General features: G+C 32.1%; 2 protein-coding genes across 2 annotated transcripts; both read left to right on the top strand.

Moving 5' to 3' along the window:
* Positions 1–1,912: 1,912 nt before the first annotated feature.
* Positions 1,913–5,787, top strand: LOC114423411 (peptide methionine sulfoxide reductase-like). The gene is made up of 3 exons (XM_028390164.1): positions 1,913–2,107; positions 3,594–4,123; positions 5,283–5,787. The coding sequence occupies exons 2-3, from the start codon at positions 3,764–3,766 to the stop codon at positions 5,532–5,534; spliced, it is 612 nt and encodes a 203-aa protein (XP_028245965.1). The 5' UTR covers positions 1,913–2,107; positions 3,594–3,763; the 3' UTR covers positions 5,535–5,787.
* Positions 5,788–17,334: 11,547 nt separating this feature from the next.
* On the top strand, positions 17,335–22,401 carry LOC114423410 (myosin-11-like). The gene is made up of 3 exons (XM_028390163.1): positions 17,335–17,977; positions 19,152–19,280; positions 20,227–22,401. The coding sequence occupies exons 1-3, from the start codon at positions 17,561–17,563 to the stop codon at positions 21,775–21,777; spliced, it is 2,097 nt and encodes a 698-aa protein (XP_028245964.1). The 5' UTR covers positions 17,335–17,560; the 3' UTR covers positions 21,778–22,401.
* Positions 22,402–23,962: the final 1,561 nt, after the last annotated feature.

Here is a 23,962-nt window from a genome sequence, read left to right as displayed (position 1 = left end):
CCTGCTAATAAACATACGTATTTGTAATCATTATTAAAATTAATTTTGATCTAATAATATATTTTTTACATATATAAATTTTAAATAAAAATCATAGGTTTCATAAAAATTTATATATGTAAAAAAAATAATTATTAGATCAAAATTAATTATCACAAAATTTATTATGTAAATTTACATGTGCATTAAATATACATTAGAAATTTTAGTGTTATATAGCGACGTTAATTATTTTATAACATAATTGACTTATTAGCTCAATTGGTTAAAACGTTATGATCTACATGGCCCATTAATTTTAAATTAATTTGTAAAACAATTTTTTTTAAAAAAACTGTAATCCATACATACGGATGACATAAGGATTGTCAATCTGTACATGGATTACGTGTTATGGTTTATGAGTCCGTAAGTTTACGTATTATAAATCCATAAGTTTACAGATTACATAAACTTATGGATTATGAATCCATAAATGGATTACGAATTCGTGACTCTCTTATGGATTATGAATCCATAAGTTTATTCTTACATATTACGAATCCATATGTTTATTAGAAGTGGTATTTTCAGAATTTACAATAATTTATTGAGTGTACTAGAAGAACGCTGGGTGCACAAAGCAATTACCTTCATCGTATAGGTCTTCAATCCTTATTTAATCATTTTTGTTCTTTTTTGTAGGTATACAAGGGCCATATGTCTCTTAAAAAAAGGACCATAATGATTTTAACACCGATCTATTTTTTTTTTCTATTATCGTGGAATTAGAGGAAAAATCACCTTTACTAGATTTTCCAGCATTATTATTTTACCATATTCCCACAAGATTAGAGGAGATCTCGGCTTGACTAGAACTTAAGGGTGCCCACTGGAATTTAAGGGCGATCTAAGATAAGTCTATTTAACGACAAAGTACTTGTTTGCATTTCCATTGTTGTGAACGAAGTTTAAGAAAGACATTTTTTGATATTATACTTTTACTTTGGAAAAACTAGGTGTCAAATGTGATTTTATACATTAGAAAAAAAAAGGGCTATTGTATCTTGTACTCCCATTATTGTATCATGCATCTTTCATTACATTTCGGAAAATTTATTCTGAAATGTGAATTTATATTATGGAATAGACTTTCTAAAATGCAATGGAAGGTATTTAATGCAATGGTGGGAATGCAGGATATAAATGCTCAAGAAAAGGTGTAACCTTCCTTTAGAGAGACAAGCTTAATCCGAGAGGTCTTGTCTTAAATGGATCTACCAACACAGAAAAAAGAAAGAGAAACAAATTTAGGAATGGACCTCCCCAAACTCTTGCAATAAGGTGAGAAACGTGATTAAGGGGTAGGGAGAAGTGCAAAAAAGAGTAGGGGTGTAAATGAGTCTAACCAAACTTAACTTTTAAAGTTTGAGTTTGGCTTGTAAAATAAATTGATTGTTCAAGCTTATCTCATTTACTTAAACGAACTTAATGTATAAACAAACGAACTTGAATGAATCATTTAAAATAAATGAGTTAGTTTATGAATAACTTGACTCATTTGCATCCTAGGTGTGATAGAAAGGAGGGTTCAAGGGAAAGAGAAAAAGAGGGTAGGGGGTGAGAGAAATTCTAAAAGAAAAAGGGGGTGTGAAAATAAGATGGGCCATGATTTGAAGAAGAATATTCTAAATAAATCTTTCGGCTCAATTCAGTCAATTGTGCCAATCCCGTCCATTAAAAGAAAGCAAAGAAATAGAAATCGAATATTAATTCGCTTTCTCCTCGTGGCGTTTTGGTCTTTCGGTTGAATTGGCGACCTTAATTGACGTTCCTACCCTTGGCTTCGCGGGGTTTCCGAACACCAAGGTGTGGGGGCTTTTGTCATTTGACGTAAACGCGCGAGCAATAACTAGCGAATATCAACAGAAGCAGAAGAGGATGTAGCTTTAATTACTTCGGGAATATCAACGAAACATCATCGTTGGTCACTTTCTACCAAACCACAACGCTCAAATTGTTTTCTTTTGCTATCACTGTTACCGAATCCCTCACTTTCTTCTTCATCTTCTTCTCCTTTGTCACTTCTCAGCACCACTCAATCTCTTCAATTTCTTTCTTCTACTGGGTACGTGTGTTTCCTCTTCTTTTCTCTCGTTTACAATTACCCTTTTTTGTTTTTTTTCTCCCTTTTGCCTTCAATCTGAAAAAAATAAAATAAAAATGGAAACAGGTAGTGGGTTTCTTTTAAAAACCAAAAAGTTAATTTATTGCATGTGTTTTGTGGAGATTGATTGGGATAATTCGTTGAAGGGTTGATGTTAGATTCCCTGGCTTTTATTATTGCTTTGCCTCGGGAGAGTTTTCCACCAACCCATCTATTAACAATTCTAGTTCTAAAACACACACACACACACACAGTATGTATTTTCAATTGTTATTTTGGTGTTTCTATTGCAGTTTACATTCAGTTTATTATCAGTTTGCAAGTAGAATATTTGCTAGACAAGCTATCTGTACGGGAAATTCAAATTTTAGGTAAAATATTATTAATTTTTGGTCCCTGAAATTGGCACCGCTGGTTGATTTGGTCATTGACATTGGAAAAAGCAAATTTAGTCCTTGAATTTAAGGACTATCGGTTAAGTTAGTTCTTGACATGGCGGAAAGATAATTGTTAAGTGTAAACCAGTTTGGTCACTAACTGAATCAGAAACAATGTAAGATTTTTATTATTTGAATCCTTTTTTGTTAACCTACTGGATTCTTATAAATTTTAATTAAACCATGAATAGATGACCTTTGTGGTCATATACGAAAGGCTTCTCTTCCTATCTGTTTGATTATGGTTTGTACTCTCGTGTTGTGACTACTAATATATATATTTATACACACACACATATTCATGTACATACTAATTCACGCATGTGTATATGTAGAACAGTATCATTTATTTATTCAAAATTGTTAAGTGTACTCAAGGTTTAGATTGATTTTCAACAATTAGTAATAGCTATATGTTATTTTGCATCTTAGTCTTTATTCAGTTTATAATTTGTAATATGTATTTTATATATGAGTTCTTTTTACTGAGTCCTTATAATTAAACCAGAAATGGTTGAGTAAGGAAAGGGATGGGTATATTCTGTTCTCTGCAGAATATCCTTTGCTATTGTTGGAAAGTTGATAAGGATCTTTGTAATTAATGTTTAGATTTATTTTATAGGCATATCATGTTATGTTTATAGGAATAAAATCTCCTATATTTACTTGTAATTATTACATTCAGCCTATATAAATTTTGTGTAGTTGAGACACACCGTTTCAGCATTGTATGCCTCTGTTTCTCTCTTTCAACAGTTATTTTCCAGTTGTTTCTTTTGTGTTCTTCTGTGTTATCCCTATCTTGTATATCACATATGGTTCAATGGTACACTGTGGATTAAAACTACAATCTTATTTTTAAGCTTTTGGTTATTTGATCAAGTTGCCAATCTGTTTTCCTGGCTTCTTAAGTTGGTATTCCTCCCTTCCCCTCCTTTTATCAAGGATGTTTTTTAATTAATTTTTTCCTTCTAGAAAAGTGTGCTTATTTTTACTCAAACTCCTTGCAGCAATAAGCATCAGCACACTGCCACATCCAGTTCCCTTCTGTGTGTTCCTTTCTTCTACTCTCTCCAGTCCAGCCAAAACGAAGCTCCTTCCATCATTTTCAGTTTTTTCTGTCAAGTGTTGTTTCTTCTTCTCCCAAACTCGTCCAAACATTGCTGGTAACAAGTCCCCCATGAACTTGTTGAGCAGAATTGTTGGGTTGGGTAGCCCAAGGGCAGCAGAAAACATGAATTCAACCACTGCTCGGGGACCAGATGATGACATACCAGCACCAGGTCAACAGTTTGCCCAGTTTGGTGCTGGCTGCTTTTGGAGTGTTGAGCTGGCCTTCCAGAGGGCATCAGGGGTGATCAAGACAGAAGTTGGTTATAGCCAGGGGCAGTTGCATAATCCAAGCTATGAGGATGTGTGTACGGGGACCACACACCACTCGGAGGTTGTCAGGGTCCAATATGATCCCAATGTATGTAGCTATGAGAGTTTGCTTGATGTGTTCTGGGCTAGACATGATCCTACCACACTGAATCGGCAGGTAAATATGAAGTGTTTTTTTAGTTATGCTATAAACTTCGCCATGCTTGATTTAATTGGTTTAATTTGTTATTAATACCATGTTCTTACTGTTTCAAGTGTGATGTCTAGACTTTGCAGATCTGAATTACAAGTTTTGGTTTGTGGGTTATAAATGTAAAGTTTCTTTAGAATTGTTCAACGATTCCTTAAAAGAGTTCATCATTTTGTAATACTTTCTTTTTGCTGCATGATTTATTTGCCTGAGGTGATGCTAATTCTTTCTGCTGCCTAATAGATGCATTTATGCTGCAACAACCTGTGATTATCTTGTTTTGGGAATTCTGCTCCAATATGTTCTCTGATGTTACTTTCCTTCATTACTAAGTTTTTTAACCTGTTTTTCTCCTTTGTCATGCCAATTGTGGGGTGTTTCTACACTGAAGTATTTGGCCATGTCATTCATTCCACTTTTACATACCATTACATCATACATCTGTTACTTCACAGTTCACAAGTTATTACAAGGAGTGCTCAACCTGTTAAATTTTGGGAGTTCATTACATATAATAATTTTTGCTTGTGTTTAGATTGTGATAAAGAACTAGTTGCTAAACCAGTGTTTGAAAAGAAACCCAAGCTTTTAATTGTTTAATTGTTTGGGCAATTTACATATGTTGAACTTCAAATATGTCAGGGACCCCTAATAATTTGAGAACAAGATATGTAGAAAAACCAGTTTAATATGGAATTGTCTATTTCTTTTAAGACAAAACATACATGTAATTCCTTTGGTTACATCTATTCTCCAATTAGAATTGGAGTTTCACCTCAGTAATTTATGCTGACCTTTCATGCAAACCTTTATTACTCTAATTATGGAGATGAAACTTTAATTCTAATTGAAGAACAACACCAAAAACATTTAAGAAACTGCATATAAGGTTTTGGCCTTTCTTTTATTACATTTTTGTCTTGTCTTTTGCCTTTTTCTGTTCAAACCATTGCTATCTTCAACTCTCTCTATTCAGCACACCACTTTTGCTCATTCTCTTTTCATTATTCATGAACTTTGAATATATGATGTCAACCTATGATCTGCAAGTGCTGATGCAGCTGCACATTAGTACTGTTGCATCATGTGGCTTAAGTGCTAACAATTTGATCTTCCTGTGTGACAGGGAAATGATGTGGGAACACAATACAGGTCTGGAATATACTATTACACACCTGAACAAGAGAAGGCAGCCATAGAGTCTTTAGAACAACAACAGAAGAAGCTGAACAGGAAGATTGTTACTGAGATCCTTCCTGCCAAGAAGTTCTACAGGGCTGAAGAATACCATCAACAGTACCTTGAGAAAGGAGGGAGATTTGGTTCCAAGCAATCTGCTTCTAAGGGATGCAATGATCCAATTCGATGCTATGGTTAGATTAATATGACTAGATGTTTAAAGCAGGGAGTTTTCTTGATAAGTATTTGTTAATATACCAATAAAGTAAGTCACAATCTACCTACTCTCTGTATTCTATTTATAGGGTGAAGATCACTATAGAATCCGAATCAGTTTTAGAGTTATATAGTATTTTATATGTATAGTTATCTAAAAACTGATTTTATAACACCTTTAATCAGTGACTCTTCTCGAGTTAAAATATCGTTATTTTGTTGGGTTTTTCATCCAATAGTTATGTTTGGTGAATGATTGCTTAACATAATTTATATACTTTTTTTATTCCTATGACATTGGTACATAATATCCACACTTGCTAATGACTAATCCTAGTCAGGAAATTTGATCGACAACCTTTAGTGAAATTTAAGGGAACTTAGCTTAGTTCCATTATATATATAAATTAAACTAGTAAACTATAATGATTTAATATATTGAACTTGAGACTAATATGAATAGAATTTAAGTGGGGTTAATTACAATGTAGTTTTTTTTTAATTTCTTCCTAAACCTAATAGATTTTACATTTTTTCCTCGATAATTTATGTAGTAGCTTTAAGTAAAGAATTTTTTAGTCTTAACAACGTTTTTTATTCCTGTAGTATGATACATAAGTAATTTTTGTCCTCTGTAAAAAAAGAGTAATTTTTGTCCATACAATTTTAAACTTTTAATTGCTTGAATCAAACCTTTATTCTTTTCAAATCCATAAAACCTAGATTGTCTTTTTCAGGGTAATGAAATCTAGTTCAATCATTGTCCAATTATTAACATTTGAGTTGACAGATTCTATTTTGTAATAGTTCAATCATTGTCCAATTATTAACATTCGAGTTGACATATTATATTTTGTAAGACTAAAATGAAATGTTGTGTCAAAATGGATCGTCATTTCATGAGATAGTAAGAGATTATTATCGCGTTACAAAATGTCATTCACACTAACACATTTTGTTAATATTTTGGTAAAGTATTAACAATTGAATTTATACTTTTAATGAACTACAGTGTCATTTGATGCTATTACGTCACAAAATGTGACCCACACCATCTTAAAAGTTAAAAATTGGATGAAGCATTAATAATTGGACCAAATTTTATTAATCTGAAAAGTATAGAAACTCAAGTAATTGAAACTTGAGGGACAAAATAGCTTGTTTCAAATTATAGAGAGAGAAAAATGAAGAATAAATCAATTTTTTATTATCCTATTTTCATAAAAAAAAAACAGAATAAGAAGATACCTTTAATATTACCTGAGAGAGTGCTAATAATATGTTGGAGTTGCCAGCATAGGCTTATCCAAATAATTATTGCACAAGTCTAAATCGTAAATAATTTTATCCGATCATAACTATTTAATTATTCTTTGAGTGCTAGAAGATATCTGTGAGGAGGATTTCGTGTCAAGAGAGATTTTAGTGACGTCAAAAGAGAAATGAATTTCATCCATAGAAATATTAATATTAAATTAATAATTTACAACTAAAAAAATACTCACTATTCACCTATTTATCTCTCATCTCGTTCTTACCTCATTTTTTTTCCTACATTAGAATCTCCCTTTTTCATCCCACCATTTATCACATTTGTTATTTTCTCTCATCCTTTTTCTCTTTTCTTTTCACGTCTCTATTTCCACAGCAATCCACCTCAAAATGAAATAGACATATATTCTCACTCTTTACTTTCAACTTCATCATTTTTCCATTTCACTTCTACCTCATTTTCTCCAAATATCTATCTTTTTATATCTATATTTTTCTCTCTCTATCTTTTTTCTTTTCTTTCTATCTCTTCTCTCCACCTCTGTCCACTTCGAAATGTGGTAAAGGAATGGCATCACTCTTTATAATTACAACTTTATTACAAACATGTTTTTGTTCTCAATACAATTCTACAATATTTCTACGTTGTTTGCTCAATGTATACACAAAATATTTATCGGTTAATTTGACACCCTTTACATTTTTTATTGGCTCTTGCTATTACTTTCATCAAACTTTAGCAAGCAAAAAACTTTGATCTTCATGAAATGCATCAAGCATGCCTTGGTGTAGTTGGAGCACTAGGTACTAGCACTAGCACCGCTGCTAGCTTGACCTTACTGGGTATGTACTTCTAATAAAGTGTCTTAATGAGAGGAAGCTTATATATAAGGAAATTCATAGCCACATCAATTTTGTACAAACCACATATTCTTTATGAAAAACAATCCTCATTGAGTTAAATAATACATACACAAAATTCAAACTCAAAATTATTTATTAAGCTATAACAACTCTTCACCAATTATTCAAGTGCTAAGTGGGGTGATATATAACTATATATTTAGAACATACAATACATGAACAATTAAGATAAAAAGTTAATTAGTAATCACGTAATCATTTTAAAAAAAAGGTCACATATTTATCTTTTAATCTTAATTATTTTAATAATCAAATAAGGACTAATTAATAGTTGTTATTAGCTATTAATTTAGTACAAGTGATCACTTGTACTAAGGAATTATTCTTAGGGCAGTTGCTTCTTGCACCTTCAATGCTGCTTCCTGCACCTTTTTAAGATTTTAGAACATCTAATCTGTCACGAATGATTTTTTCAGAATGTAAAAATTTACATTCTAGATTCAGTGCAGGGAGTGCAGGAAGTAATCGCCCATTCTTAGACACTTGGTTTTGGATTCAGGTTCGTTAGTTTTTTTGTGTTTCCTTGTTTGGCTATAGATATCTTCTTGCCTTCTATAGTAATTGCCCATGCATCAATAAATAATACTGTATTTAAAATATTTTTCCTTCTATAGTAATTGCTTATCCTGGCCACTTGGCTTAATTCTATTTAATAGTATTCTTTTTTTATTCAGAAAATGTGCATATATCATATCAAAAGTTTGAAATCTGTCGTTAATTATTTTACTTTACATGTCACATTATAATTTTAATAAACTTGAAAAAACAAACAAAATACACAGAATATATTATAAAGTCATATAAAAAAAAACGAACACTAGATGATTCATTCTTATGGGCACCAATTTGATTTCTATTTTCAAGATGCATGTATCTTCCCTCCAACTATAGTACAGTACAATAATAAAACTTTCTTGGGAGTTTTAGAAACTTTATGGGACACCACTCGTTTTCGTTGTTTCATATAATAAGTCTACGGTTCTGGAAGGAACTTAAATTTTGTAAGAAGTGTGAAAATCCCTTACCATCACTTAAACAATTAAGTTTGTGATTGAATATGACAGTGTTCTGTGTCTTATATTGTTAGTGTATATTTTTATTTTTCTTTCTCTTTAATAATATAATGCATAATTATCATAAATGGTAGGAAGATTATATTAAGAAGGTTTAGAAATTCTTTACCATAATCTCATAAAGAAATTACAATAAATCAAAATCCATGCATAACTAACCACACAAAACAAAACTAAATTTACAGTGAAGCTAGCTAGGCCATTCTCTAACTTTTAGTTACATAGTAATTTATTAACTTGCATATATATGCATGGTAATTAATTAGAAGTTTGTTTAGGGACTAAATGAGTGTAACTTAGTTGGTGAGGGAGAATTGGATTGGATTCTCACATAATAAGCTCTTGTGAAAAAATAAAAAACTTTAAATATAATTGCATTTTAAATTTAAGATTAATCTCATAATCAATTCAAAAGATTAAAACTTAAGAAAATATCTTAGAATTTTATCCGAAAATCAAATAGCCAATAGTTAAAAAAATTCTTGAGAAGTAAATGTACAAGATAATATATCAAGAATGATAAACATTCAGCAAAGTATCTTTCATGTTACTGTTATAATTAATGTTGATTATAGACATGCAGTCCCCACCGAAGGATGTACATATAAGGGTTATTGTCATTTCCAAACTGGAATGCAAAAAATGCCACCACAGATGACATTGAAATCTTTCATCCAATTTCTTTTCACATAATACTAATATAAATGATAGAGATTAAAATTAGGGATAGGAAAAGCAACAAGTGGCTGCAATAAGGGCGAGAAAAAGACATTTGAACAAAGTGCAGTTGCCATTAAACAAAAAATGGTAAATGCTAACCTTACTTTATTTGAGGACTATTATAAAGTTTCTTGTAGAAATAAAACAGGTCACCAATATGTGATCCACACTATTTTAGCGTTCTTTTCACAATCCAATGGACCTCTCAACTGTAAGATACATTACTATATACGCATTAATTAATTCTAAGCAAAAACTCAAGTTGTGATAGTATTTTTTTTTATTAATGAGACTTAGTTTTAATTTCGAACAATTAATGATTGATTTCACGACATTAGTTAAGAAGTTAATTTTTTTTTATCGAAATCAAAATAAAGATATGTTGAAAAGGATAAAATAAAATTTCGCCCCTCATTTTAATTTTTAATTTAAATTTGGTATCTTAAGTTAAAAAAAACATTTTTGGTGAAGACTTTGTTGCATTCATATGTACAAAAATATCTATTTAATGGAAAAATAAGTTAAAACTTTTGCTATTTTTTTCCTCTCTATTTCTTTGATTACTAAAGTTTTGGACAAATAAGTAAAATGGATATAATACATATTAAATGGAGAGTACCATTTATTTTTCCAAAACCATAAAAATGAAAGAAATGGAGATGATTTTATTTAGGAGAATCTATATTTAATTTCTCTGGTGTGTAAAAAAATTTTAGGTCAACCATAACTACACACCATAAATGTGAGATTAGTCACTAATCCATCCGTTGCCTCAAAACAAAAAAGAAAAAAAAAGCATGGTCTTCATTTTTGTTTGCGGCGAATGAGAAATTGAGAATCAATACTGAATTTGCACCTAAGTATTTCAGGGAATCTAATATACTAGGCTCTTTTTTTTTGAAAAAATTTAAATTGTATTAAATCCAAAATGATATAACAATAAATGGGGCATACCCCGCAGTTAGAGAAAAACAAAAATCTCTCTAATACAAGAAGACTTAGATCAAAATGCTAAAACAAATGTAACAGGTGCGCTTATCTATATATAATAAATTTAATCTTACTAATAACCTCTATTATAGAAAATTAATAATCTTTAAAAATCAACTTATTCCTAGACAGATAGATGTAACAAGTTGTCTCTAGACAGACAGATAACAAAATTTTCTTTCAACAGCTGATATAGATCTGTCTCTTTAATTAAAATTTATAGGGAAAAAAAAAGTACAACCCGCTCCATAGGGAACACTGAAAAAGAATGACCACACAAACTTTGGAACCGTGATGATGGTGGCCCACATACAAGTGTGGATCATGTAGATTCTATGGATTTCATCAAAACTTATTTGTCTAATAAATCTAATCTGGTTGCCAATTAATAACATGGAACTTATATTAAAAATCATTCGTTAACTTACTTATTAAATGAAGCTATTAAAAAATAAAGTTAGGATTAATAGCCGTTAGTTCCCTTTTCATAGTTTAAACCCCACCTAGATCTAACTATAAGAATAAAAGAGTGTTATGTCAAATCTAATAAAATATCACGCAAAAGAAAAGCTGAATCACTGATGCTTCATGATAACAAGGTTCCGCTCTACGTACGACAACAAAAATGCTACACGACAACTTTGTTTTTTCTATGAGCGTTCGAAATTCGAATGCATGTCCATGTTTAAAATATAGAGTTTAATATATATGATTAATATCAAATATTTGTATGAAGATGTTTAACTAAAAATTATCTTTTTGTTATATTATATTAATGAAAAATAACATAACTAAGTGATCGAATCACGTTAAATGTTTTATATCAATAGTATATATAAATTATATTCCATTATATATATATATATATATATATATATATATATATATATATATATATATATATATATGAACCAATTTTATATATTTTTTGTTACATAAAAGAATGAAAAATTTCTAGAAAACATCATTTTTCTATTTGAAGAAGTTTAACGTGCCCACACGACACTCAATTTTATGGAATAATACTATTATAGATTTGACATCAAAGATAGCAACATATATAACACTAAATTTCGCAATATCTACAATTTTATAAGAATAATGATACTAACATAGTTTTTGACATATATGTTAAATATATATTTCATTATCAATAAGTTATACGAAACTCGATAATAATTTACTAAATATAAAGTAGGATTTACATAAAATTTATTTAAGAATAGAAGTATATATTAAAAAGAGTACCTTAATAACTACATTGTTAATATTTTTTTTAAATCATCGTTTAAGGTTTATGAATACAAGTCCATGATTACAAAAAATATTTATAAACCATAAGTCCATAATCGAAATATTATTAATTAATTAATGAATTACTAGAAGAGTATGGAATATGGAGTTAAAAAATTAAGGTGTGGATTTCCATAAGTAACCCATGTGGGTGCAATTTTTAAAAAATGGTTCCACATGGCATGTTGTGAGGATGGCCACGTGGAAGTTTCCTTGCATACTAAATTATGAAGGGAAGGACCAAACAGATAGATCTGTGTTTTTTTCTACTTCCACCCAGACTCTGCATATCAACACATTACACTGCACCCTTTCTTGATGCCATTTGCAAAGAAATAATCAGTCCATGTTAGTGTATGACTTGTGTATATAATGATATATTTTTTCTGAGTTTAACTTGTGCATAAGGTGATTAATCAGGATATATAGTTTTTTTTCTTTTCTTCTAGAACACTATCATCCAATAAAAAACAATTATGTTTAAGTGAGATAAAGTTATTATAAATGGTAAAATTTACTTTTTAAACATTTAATTTAACTGCATGTTCAAAACTCAAATCTTAAATTGTTGATTAAATTAGAATAATTCAACATTAATTAATGTACGCGCTTGATAATAATCAAAATATATTGTTAGTATGACTTTTAAAACAAGTTATAAAAATTTAAATTGACCGGACACATGATATTATATATAATTGCATGTCTTTAATAAAATTTAATTCTCTTTGATTTGAAAAAATTATTTTTGACGGTAAAATTTACTTTTCAAATATTTAATATAATTGCATATTTAGGATTAAAATTATTAGTTAAATTAATAATGTTAGTATAGCTATCAGAATTTAGATAATGATATTTTAAATTTCAAATAGATAATGATTCTTTTTTTTATCATTTTAATTTTGTTAAAGTATGATTTAACTAGTTTGGATTTTTTTTTCCTTTGAAAAAACAGGCAAAATGACAAACATAGTTCACATATATATCCTGGATCAAGTAAAGACTCTGAGATTCGTGAAGGTCTTTTTATTGAAAGAACGTTGATACTGATAACAATTGATATGGTACTTATGGGGGAAGTACACTTCTTAGTACACTATTAGGTGACACACTTAGGCAGGTTTAATTTGTTGAAGAGTAAACGATTAAATAAAAATGTTTATTTTATATTTTATCTTACAAATGATTGAGAAATATAATCAAATAAATGATGAAACATAAAATAAACATTTTATAAATTAATAACTAATAAATTTAGAAAGATTTTCTATCTCACATATAATACTATTTAAAAATAAAAATATCCAACATTGTCTCTTCTTTTTTTGAACGGAAACATTGTCTCTCCTTTAATATTATCTTTTTTAGTCACATTTTTACTCTCAATATTCTTATGTTATCATTTTTTTATATTATATTTTAAAATATAAATTTAAACCTAATTCAATTCTATATAAAGATGAAAGTTATTTTTTTCTTATATAGTCTTTGGCACTAAGAGGAGCCTCTTATTAAGGTTCCTTAGTAGAGGGACACGTGGTAGTTAACTTATTTTACAATTGGTGGTGTAAAGAGCTGAACCATGTAATTCTAGCCTCTTTGTTAGGTGGTTGTTTAATTGTAGACTTGTCTCTACCTTTCACTTGTAATTTTCGGTACCTCCAGTGCCTTTTAATATAATCTTTTGGTTGATTAAAAAAAAATTCCTTCTTACCGTTTGATATTATTTCTAATATTATTTCTAATTGATGTGAGATTAAGTTATTTATATACACTTCTTATGTTTAATATTTTTGAGCTTAATATATATCTAATATCTAATATGGTGAGTAACCCACTAATACATTTAGAATAAATTTTAATATTATATTAAAATATAAATTTGAATCTAGTTCAATCTCAAAATCTAACTTATAGAAGGAGGATTATCTTCCTCTTATACATTCTATTTTAATGTTATCTTCAATTGATTTTTTTCAATGCTATTTCTTGAGGAAAGATCAATTTATTCTAACTTTTTCACAATTCATTTTTCTTAAATTTAATGATTATAACGATTAATTAATCATAACCATTAGATTTTAAAAAAATAACTCTTTTAAAATTCCTTTTATATAAACTAATTTAATCCCTCCTTACTTTTTAATATGCATATAACACTGTAACAGGTTCAATGAGTTTATGCGTGGCAATGAGGGCGCTTTTCATAAGTACGCTATTTTTTTATGAGTAAGATAAGGATATTAAGGGTGATAATAAAATGAAAGGATGGGAGAACGACATGACAGAGATTACAAGAAAAACATCATTGCATATTTCTTCGATGATCAAGTTAAAGGACACACATTTTTTTTGTAATTTTTTATGTAAGTTTGAGAGGAGACAGTTTTAATAAAAGCAAGAAACAAATTGCAATGAAGCCTCACTGTTAATAACAATGCACGCAATAAGTCAAAGGAAATGTTAAGTGCAATTACTCAATGACAATAAGAGTATAAGACATCAATCAACGTGAATACAATTAACACTTGACAGTGACAATGGACGATGATAGCGGGTGTACAAATTATGTCATTGTGAGGAGTTGAGAATTTAGTGATACACAACCTAGAACATTTGGTTTTATTAATAAAAACTAGCATAATAAATTAATATTTATTAATAAAAAATAATATTTATACCATGCACTGAACAATTTTGGTCACTCAAAACAACTATTTTTATAGTTAATTTCAATTTATCCACTTTACAAGTACCAAGTCTATAAAATAACATTATTTATGCATAATACTATTTCTTGTGTGTTTTAATAAACTAATAAAATAATAATATTATTTTAGAGTTCAATTTTTTTATGTTCTGTCGTTATGAAATTTCTTTTACATTATTAACTAATGAAAAATATTTTTATTATAATTTTAAAATAATTATTATAAAAATTGATAAGTTTATTATGATATATAATTAAATAATAATATAAAACACCTACATTTTAATTAAATTCATTTTAATGTTGTTATACTGACGTGAGTTGATACTAATAATTAAGATTCAGTATGAACTCCCAGGATATATAAATTCATTTTAATTATATATATTACTATGGTAAAAGTGGTACCAAAAGTAAAGTACAAACAAGGCACCTCACGGTTATAGTAGTATATTTATAACAACATACAATTATAAATACTAGATAACCAAATGAGGGTCTCACATGGAACTAAAAACACTGAATTTGGTGCCAAACAAAATCTCAGCCCTTTAAATTGTTGTCATAATAAGTGCCCACATAATAAACCCAACTATTGACAATGGTATAAATTCTACATATATACTTGCTCAACAATGAATAAGAAAACCATTGCAACAAGCTAGTCTCTATCCATGAGAAACCACACGAGTCAGTCATGAAAGCACAATCACAAGACCCCACTAGCACATACTTGCCCATGACACAAACGAAAAGGGTAATACGCTAACCCTGTTGTGCAGCCAGTAACATATAAGAAACTTGATCTCTTCCACTACCACGTACTTGTACACTTGAAAACACAGTTAATTCGATATTTCCTAATGCAATAGATATATAACTGCACACCATATTACTTGCCACACACGTCCCTCCACTCTAGATCTAGCAACACCTTAGAATTGCCAAAAATGTTGTTGAAAATCTTATGGGAGCATAGTTGCCAAAGAGTAGTAGCATTTCAAAAGGTTTCTTTCTCCATCTAAGTTCCCAAACCCATTTATCCTCCATCCATTTACCCATACCACTTATAACCTTTTCCTTTTGTTCCGAGAGAAGATAGTCTAGGAAACATAGAAGCCAAACTTTGACCGTCCACCCACTCATCTATCAAAAAGTTAATATTGACTCCACTTCCTATATTTCATGAAATCCCATTATCAAACCATTTTTCATCACACTCACTTCCACACAATTTTTTAAGGTCCCTCCACCACAAAGACTCCCTCATATCCTAACCCTTGCCAACCCTTATATTTAGAGGCAAGCACATCATCACCCCACAAGTTCCTCTTTGATGGAAAAGATTCCATTTCCATTTAGCCAACAATACCTCATTAAACACCTTTAAATTTTTTAATGCCTAGTCCTCCCAAATCCTTACTCTTACACATCACATCCCAATCCATCCAAGCAATTTTATTGTTTTCCTCATCACCCCCCATAAGAATCTCCTTTGAATCCCCACAAGAGGCTTCCACTCCTCTTTTGACATTTTAAAGAAGAAAAAATAAAAAAAAGCGGTAAAGAGGAAAGCACATGATTGATCAAACAAATTCTTCTTGCATAAGGCATATTTTTGTGTTTCAAAATAGCCAACTTTTTAGAAAACTTCATGATGACCAGTTGCCACATCTCCTTTCTCCTAGGATTTCCCCTAATAGGTAGTCCAATGTATGTAAAAGGAAAAGCAAGAACGCTACTGTTTAGCATGTTGACATATCTTTCCACCACTCCCACTTCCACCCTAGTGGCTCCAAAACTACTTTTTCAGAAGTTAACTTTCAAGTTGGAATAACATAATTCAAACATCCTTAAGATGATTTTGATAGTGAAGGCATTTTTAGCATGAGTCTGACCAATAAAAATGGTGTAGTAAGTTAACAATGCAATTGTTGTTACCCACCAAAATGCCTTCAAACAATTCTTTTGATTTAGTTTCTCTCATCAATTTGCTTAATCCTTCCACTATCACCAAAAAGAGGAAAGGAACCAATGAGTCACCTTGGCATAAACCCTTATAGCATTTGAATTTAAGGGTTAAACTACCATTTATCAACACCGACACCCAAGAGAATTTAAGGCATCCTTTGATCCAACTAATCCAAGTGTCAAATCTATGCAACATGTACAAGAGAAAGTTCCAAGAAATCGAATTGTATATTTTTTCAAAATCAACTTTAAATAATTTTTTTTTCTCTTTGCCACAACAATACTATGTAGGCATCCTTGACTATTAGTACAAACAAAATATTTTAATGCTTTTATTTTGGTGATTAAAAATTATTTTAAAGTTGTTATAAAGATATTTTACTCTTTAGTAATTGGTAATGATTAGTTAATTTAAAAAGACTAATTTACATTTTTCATTTTCTATTTTATTTTTGAGATTCATTTTATTCTTCAAATTTTTAAAATTTTCATTTTGATCTTTTATCTATTAATTTTGAATCAAATTGACCTTTAATTACTTATGAGATTTATTTTTTATGCAATGTTTATCATATTAACCATTTTGGTTTGAACATCAGTTCAGTTTTATTTTTTATACAGGTGAATATAGAGTGTAGCAAATTTCTTGTCTTGAAATAGTAAGTTTAAGCTTTTAAAAATTGATATTATTGGAATTTTTGTAAAGTAGCAATCGTACAAAAGTGTTGTTTTTCTTCAGAACATAGTAAAAATTGACGGTAGAAGAAAGATCCGTTGACCGTAGAAATACCCAGGGCGTATACGGTATACAGTATCTCTGCACTTACTGTCCTCTCTCTCTCTCTCTACTTCATTTTTTCAGCACAGTCACACACACACAGCAATAACCTCTTTCTCTGTTTCTCTCTTTTGTTCACCGAAACCTCACCCACCCCTTACTCTTACTCTCTCTATTGTTCTTTCTTTCAACAAGTTTCTTACTTCCTTTCCACAATAGAAAGAAAAACAAGGAAAATAAACTCTACCTCGAATGGCCAACACTCACCGCCGCCGATGAAGATCTCCGGCGACTCCACCCGCCCGCTGCGCCCATTCCCGCCGGCCATTGCAGCCCCCTCTCCGGACTCCGATCTCCAACCGCACCGGAGGGCCAGCCGCCGCCATCCCCGAACTCCGGCCAGCCGCCTTAGGCTGGCCGGTGGACACACCGGAAAACGGAGCAGGCCGGAAACCCCCTTGTCCAAGTGGAAGATCCACGACGGCGGAAGAGAGAGGAACATCATTGGCGGCGGCGGCGGCGATCCGCTCGAGGACCACGGCCGGAAGAAGGAGGCTCCGCCGCATGCCGCCGTGTCGGCGAGGAAGCTTGCAGCCGGGATATGGCGGATGCAGCTACCGGAAGCAGCGGCGGGTGATGGCGGAAGGCGAAGGGTTTCGAGGAAAATCGGTGAAGATCGTTTGGGAGTTCAGGTAAAACCCCTTTTGGGTTTTTTCTTTGTTCAGTGATCGTTCATTTGTTATTTTTTTCTTACTTCCATTTGCTTGCATTTGCTGATTCTGATTGAAATTTTGAGTTTCACTAAATGTTTTCTATTATCATTGTTTTATGAGTTTAATTTCTCATTTTAGACCTTGAATCAATCAGAAATCATATAACATAACTTTTTGTTTTTTATTTTCAGCAAACTTATCATACATAACAATTTCTATAATTGGAGGACTGTGTAAAAATCCTTCACGAGTGCATAGATTATTTACTCATTTTATTTTGTTAGTTTTTTCTTTATTTCTGAACACAAGTTTTTGAAGATAAGAAATAAAGTGAAATTGGCGTGATATAATAGTGATTAAAAGTGAAAATAAGAAGTCTTTTCTCATATCTTTTATTTTGTCGTTGCTTAGTTTTAAAGTTTTAGGTTTGACCTTTTGTGAATCCATCTTTTTTCATTATTTTGCATGTTCCTTTTTGTGTGATGAAAGTCTTTTGGCTAGGCTTTAAGTTGAAATTGAAATGATTTTTTTTTCTTTCTCTCTCTCTCTCTAGTACCAGTAATTAAACTTTTATTGGTTGTTGATTCTTGTGTTAAATGTGTGAAGTTCATTAAGTATAACCGGTAATGAATAAATGTTTGATGACTAATGTGTGACGGAATGCAAGAATGGAAAGTTTGGTACTGGAGTAATTCATGACCTTAAATGAAAGGGAAAAGAAAATCATTTCAAGCCTAATAAGTGATGTGTAGTTGACTCGTGATTGATTTTTGGTCTACTGCAGAACTCATTAATTTCCTTGGTAATAATTGGAGAAATGGTTTGACTAGGGTTTTTCTGTGGAGATAATTGAATTTGTTATAAATGTTGTTAAGTATCTGTACTGTAGTGTAAATGTCTGCATTTTTAATTGATATGCTTTCAATGCTTGTTCTTTAGTGAACTGTGCAGTATGCTGATTTGTATTCTTCATTTACTAGAAGTTAGTAGGTATCTATGCATTATTGCATCATTAGAGAATTGTTGTTCTTCATTGCATGCCACTGTCATGTAATTTGTTGTCTTTATTTTCGAAATTTGGCAGTTTGTTGTTGTCTTTAAATTTTTTATAGCTTTTCACTTTTAGTTTAGAACTGATATCACTTATCTGCAGCATGGAATTGGCCATGTAGACCACCAATTTCTCAGCCATCAAAGTGGCATGATGCATGGTTCTGCTATGAAGAATCCATCACGAAGTCCCCATTCCATTTCTGGGACTAAGGATGGACACTTTTGTGAGGTATTATGTTTTTTTTAATTCATTACTTATAAATATAGTAATGAATCTGGATAATTGAAGATTATAGTGTGAACACCATATGCTTAAAAAGTAAAGACTGAATTACTACTATTCGCTTTCCTGCATCATCATCTTGATACTCAGTGAGTTCTGCAAATGCATTTTTTTTGGGAGTGAAAGTATGGGGCCGAGGCCCAAAATGATAGAGAAACTACAGGGAGACTAATCTATTGACAGGGGTCCCATTGCAATCATGTGTCAGAAGATTAGTAAGAACACTAGACTATCTGCAGATTTGATTGCTTCTCTATAGTTATGCATGATGTCAACTAGCCAATCCCTCTTCAAAAGCTCCTTAATCCTATATAATTTGGGAAGTGGAAGGATTTCTAGTAGCATCTCCCTTGATCATATTATCAAATCAACTGGCAATGCCTGCTTTAATCTTGATAAGTCTATGCTTTGTTCTAAAGGCTGCTATTTCATTAAGTTAGGTTATAGATACTCAACAAACTGATTATATTACAGTAATGTGTGGTCATGATCTAATATTGTGAAAATGTAATAATATGTCCAGCACTCAGGTACAAGGTACACAGACATGCTCATATAGGCTGACATGACAGCCATCCATTTGAACTTATAAAAAATAAACAGATATAATATAGATCATAAATCTATTGGATTGCATGCCTTTATACATGAAATTGAGTGTTGCTTAGGTCCATGCTATGTATAGATGTAATTTTCTTTGTAAAAATGCATGAGCAAAACATTTTCATATTGTCGGACAAACCAAAGTAGTGAAGTGTCATCTAAAATATCAGTGATGAGGGAAGCTTATCTGGTTGAGGAAAGAGTTTAAAAGTGTCTCACTTTTACCTTCCCTAAGTGAAAGAGTAAACTGTTGAAGTGCTAATCTCTAACCTGCTGTTTTCTTCTTCAGCTCAAGCCTTCTTTCCAGTCTTCGAGTACCGCAATGGAGGGGGCAACAAAGTGGGATCCTGTTTGTTTAAAAACATCAGACGAGGAGCATCACATCTACAGCCAAATGAAACTTCTCGACCAAAAGGTTAGCACTGTTTCTTCTGTATCAGCTCTTGAAGCTGAACTAGAGCAGGCTCGTGTGCAGATCCAGGAACTTGAGACTGAATGCCACTCCTCCAAAAAGAAACTTGAACATTTCTTGAAGAAAGTTAGTGAGGAAAGGGCTTCATGGCGAAGCAAAGAGCATGAAAAAATTCGCGCTTACGTTGATGACATTAAATCAGAGTTGAATCGTGAAAGGAAAAGTCGCCAGAGGATTGAAATTGTCAATTCCAGGTTGGTTAATGAGTTGGCAGATGCCAAGTTAATAACAAAACGGTACATGCAAGATTATGAGAAGGAAAGGAAGGCCAGAGAATTGATTGAAGAAATTTGTGATGAGCTTGCTAAGGAAATTGGAGAAGACAAGGCTGAAATTGAAGCATTGAAGAGGGAATCTATGAAACTTAGGGAAGAAGTGGAAGAGGAGAGGAGGATGTTACAAATGGCTGAAGTATGGCGTGAAGAACGTGTTCATATGAAATTGATTGATGCAAAAGTTGCTCTTGATGAGAAGTACTCACAGATGAATAAACTTGTAGCGGATTTGGAAACCTTTCTCAAATCAATAAATGTGAACCCAAATTCAAAGGAGATGAAAGAGGCAAGGTCACTTCAACAGGCTGCAGCTGTTGTAGACATTCAAGACATCAAGGGATTTTCGTATGAGCCAGCTAATCCAGATGATATTTTTGCCATTTTCGAAGATTTAAATTTTGGCGAATCCAACGAGAGGGAGATTGAAGCATGTGTTGCTTACTCTCCAGTGAGTCATGCCTCAAAGATTCACACAGTGAGTCCTGAAGCCAAATTGATTAGTAAGGATAACTTGCAAAGATGTTCTGATGTATTTATGGATGACAATGGTGATATAGAAGAAGATGAAAGTGGATGGGAAACTGTGAGCCATGTTGAGGATCAGGGATCAAGTTGTTCGCCTGAAGGGAGTGCCCTATTGGTGAACAAGAATTGTCGAGAGAGTGATGTTTCAGGGAGGAGTGTGCTTGAATGGGAAGAAAATGCAGGTTTAGAGACTCCAATAACTGAAATTAGTGAAGTCTGTTCAGTACCAGCTAAGCAATCAAAGAAGGTATCCTCCATAGCAAGGCTTTGGAGGTCTGGCCCAAACAGTGGGGATAATTACAAGATAATCTCTGTGGAGGGAATGAATGGAAGGGTATCTAGTGGGGGCATAATGTCCCCTGATTGGGGACTGGGTAATGGTGGACTAAGCCCCCAAGACCTTCTGTACCAGTTGAGTTCGCCTGAGTCAGCAAATCTGCATAATCGAGGCATGAAAGGGTGCATTCCTCGCACCGTGCAGAAGAGTAGTCTGAAAGCCAGACTTTTGGAGGCTAGGATGGAAAGCCAGAAGGTTCAGTTGCGCCATGTTCTTAAACAGAAGATTTAGATGTGATGTGTGCATAGGCAGAGATTCCCACCTGTATAAATGAAGAATGACCCACAAGCGGCAGATTTGTTTTGAATTGTGAAAGTACAAATCTACTGCTGCTAGAAAAACTTCTCAGAAATGATGGGGGCCATGAATAAATACATCTTTCCTGCCTCAGACTTTGGCCATGTTTCAGTTCTTCAGCATCACTCATTTAAAGCATTGAGAATATAATCTTTCACTCCCTTGTGTCAATGCCTCACTTATATTTATCACGACCGGCCTTGCTTCATTTTGTGTAGTATCCTATAAAAGTTATGAGAAGCATGTTGCTTGTATTGTATCATTTAAGTCTGAGGACAAATATGCAGGGAAACCAAATCATCATAAGGTATAGATGATAGTAGCATTATGTTTTCAGCATCTTGATTTTCTATCTTAGTAGATGTGGCTTAGAATTTGTCATATAGATTGTAGACCACGAGGATGATTTCTGGTCCCAGGACCGAAAATTCATAACAGTGATAAAACTTAATACTTCAAGGTTGAGATGGACCACTTCCTCTCTGTTTGTGACTGTTTCATTGGAATAATGAGTACCGTATAACTATTTAGTGGAAATAATGAAAATTGAGTTATTTCTCCCCTCTTGTTTGCTGAGGAATAATTGATGTAAAGTGGGAGTTAAAGAAAATTCCCTTTTACGGTAGAACACTGACTTCTATTTTAGATTGCCGATATAAAGGTATAAAATCAAATTGAGCTAGTGACCAACTTCAATGACGAGACAAGATATTATGTCTGATGTTTGGAATATTAATAATTAATTTTTTATTAACAAGTGAGACAAAATCCTGTATCTTCATTTACCATAGATGGCAAAGTTAAAGGATGTCATGTTCATGACTCAATACATGAAATGATCCGCTGAAAAATCAGGGATACAGGGTTTTGTCAGCATATTGATGAGCATAATCAATTGGAGTCAAGTGAGATCGTTAGACGCTTAACAATATTAACAGATTCCAATTGTTTAATTGAAGATATTGAAGGATCACACATTCGGTCAATTCTAATATTCAAAGAATTATCAGAACAATTGATCAGTGGAATCCTTGTAAAATACATGCCGCTAAAGGTACTTGATTTTGAACAAGCTCCAATGTTGTTAGACCGTGTTCCTGAAAATTTGGGGAATTTAATTCACTTGAAGTATCTAAGCTTGAGCAATACATGGATAGAAAGTCTTCGAAAATCCATTGGTAAGCTCCATAACTTGGAGACACCTTGGATATAAGACAAACATTTCTGTCTGACATACCAAAGGAGATTAGCAAGCTTAGAAAGCTACGCCATCTTCTGGCTGAGAAAATATCTTCCATTGCAGTGAAGGATGGTCTTGGAGACATGACATCCCTACAAAAGTTACCTTTACTTGAAATAGAAGACGATGGAGTGGTGATTAGAGAGCTAGGAAAGCTAAAGCAGTTAAGGGGTCTGGTTATCATCATCACTAATGTTAAGGGAGAACTTGGAAACGCTTTATGTTCCTCAATAAATGAGATGCAGTTGTTGGAGAAACTACACATTGATACAACAGATAAAAATGAAGTGATTGAGTTGCAATTTATGTCAACCCCATCTGCACTTAGGAAGGAAGCTTTGCCTCAGTGGGAAGTTAAGGAAGTTGCCAATTAGAGACAGTACCCTCTGGCATTCAAAACTTAAAGAAACTTAAAGTTCTCGAAATCTTATTTATGCCGGATGAATTTAAGCAGAGGATTGATCCCAATGGAGGGCAAGAACATTGGATGATCCAACATGTGCCCCATATACATATACCCCAACAGATCTACCGAATATTAAGGCCCAAAAAATTTATAAATGAAAGGTGTGATTTTTTCTCTTATTCCTATGTCTTGATATTCCTTTCTCTTCTTCGATGTAAATCAAACTAACAATTTTCTTTTGATTTTGGAAAGGACTTGGAGTGACTTATCAGAGGAGGCACCAATTCATCATCAACTTCACTTACTCCAACAGCTTAGTAAGGTGAGCAAGAGGAATGATGAAAAATCTACTTGGTTTGCTACTGTTGGAACATGTTTGAAGTTTGAAGAACTAGGATTTTTCAAAAGGGGTTATAATTATAATTTCCCGCAAGTCCTAATTCCTGTCTATGGCGAAATTTGGCTCTGTTCTG

The sequence above is a fragment of the Glycine soja genome, chromosome 8, assembly GCF_004193775.1.
Source record: "Glycine soja cultivar W05 chromosome 8, ASM419377v2, whole genome shotgun sequence".
NCBI classification, from domain to species: Eukaryota; Viridiplantae; Streptophyta; class Magnoliopsida; order Fabales; family Fabaceae; genus Glycine; species Glycine soja.
Note: the sequence above shows the minus strand (reverse complement) of the source record. Positions and strands in the feature narration are given on the sequence as shown.

Excerpts from the sequence above, each read along its gene's own strand:
- LOC114423411 (XM_028390164.1), top strand. The coding sequence starts at position 3,764 with ATGAACTTGTTGAGCAGAATTGTTGGGTTGGGTAGCCCAAGGGCAGCA. Across the intron at positions 4,124-5,282 it reads CTACCACACTGAATCGGCAG|GGAAATGATGTGGGAACACA; the intron begins GTAAATATGAAG and ends CCTGTGTGACAG.
- LOC114423410 (XM_028390163.1), top strand. The coding sequence starts at position 17,561 with ATGAAGATCTCCGGCGACTCCACCCGCCCGCTGCGCCCATTCCCGCCG. Across the intron at positions 17,978-19,151 it reads AAGATCGTTTGGGAGTTCAG|CATGGAATTGGCCATGTAGA; the intron begins GTAAAACCCCTT and ends ACTTATCTGCAG. Across the intron at positions 19,281-20,226 it reads AGGATGGACACTTTTGTGAG|CTCAAGCCTTCTTTCCAGTC; the intron begins GTATTATGTTTT and ends TTTCTTCTTCAG.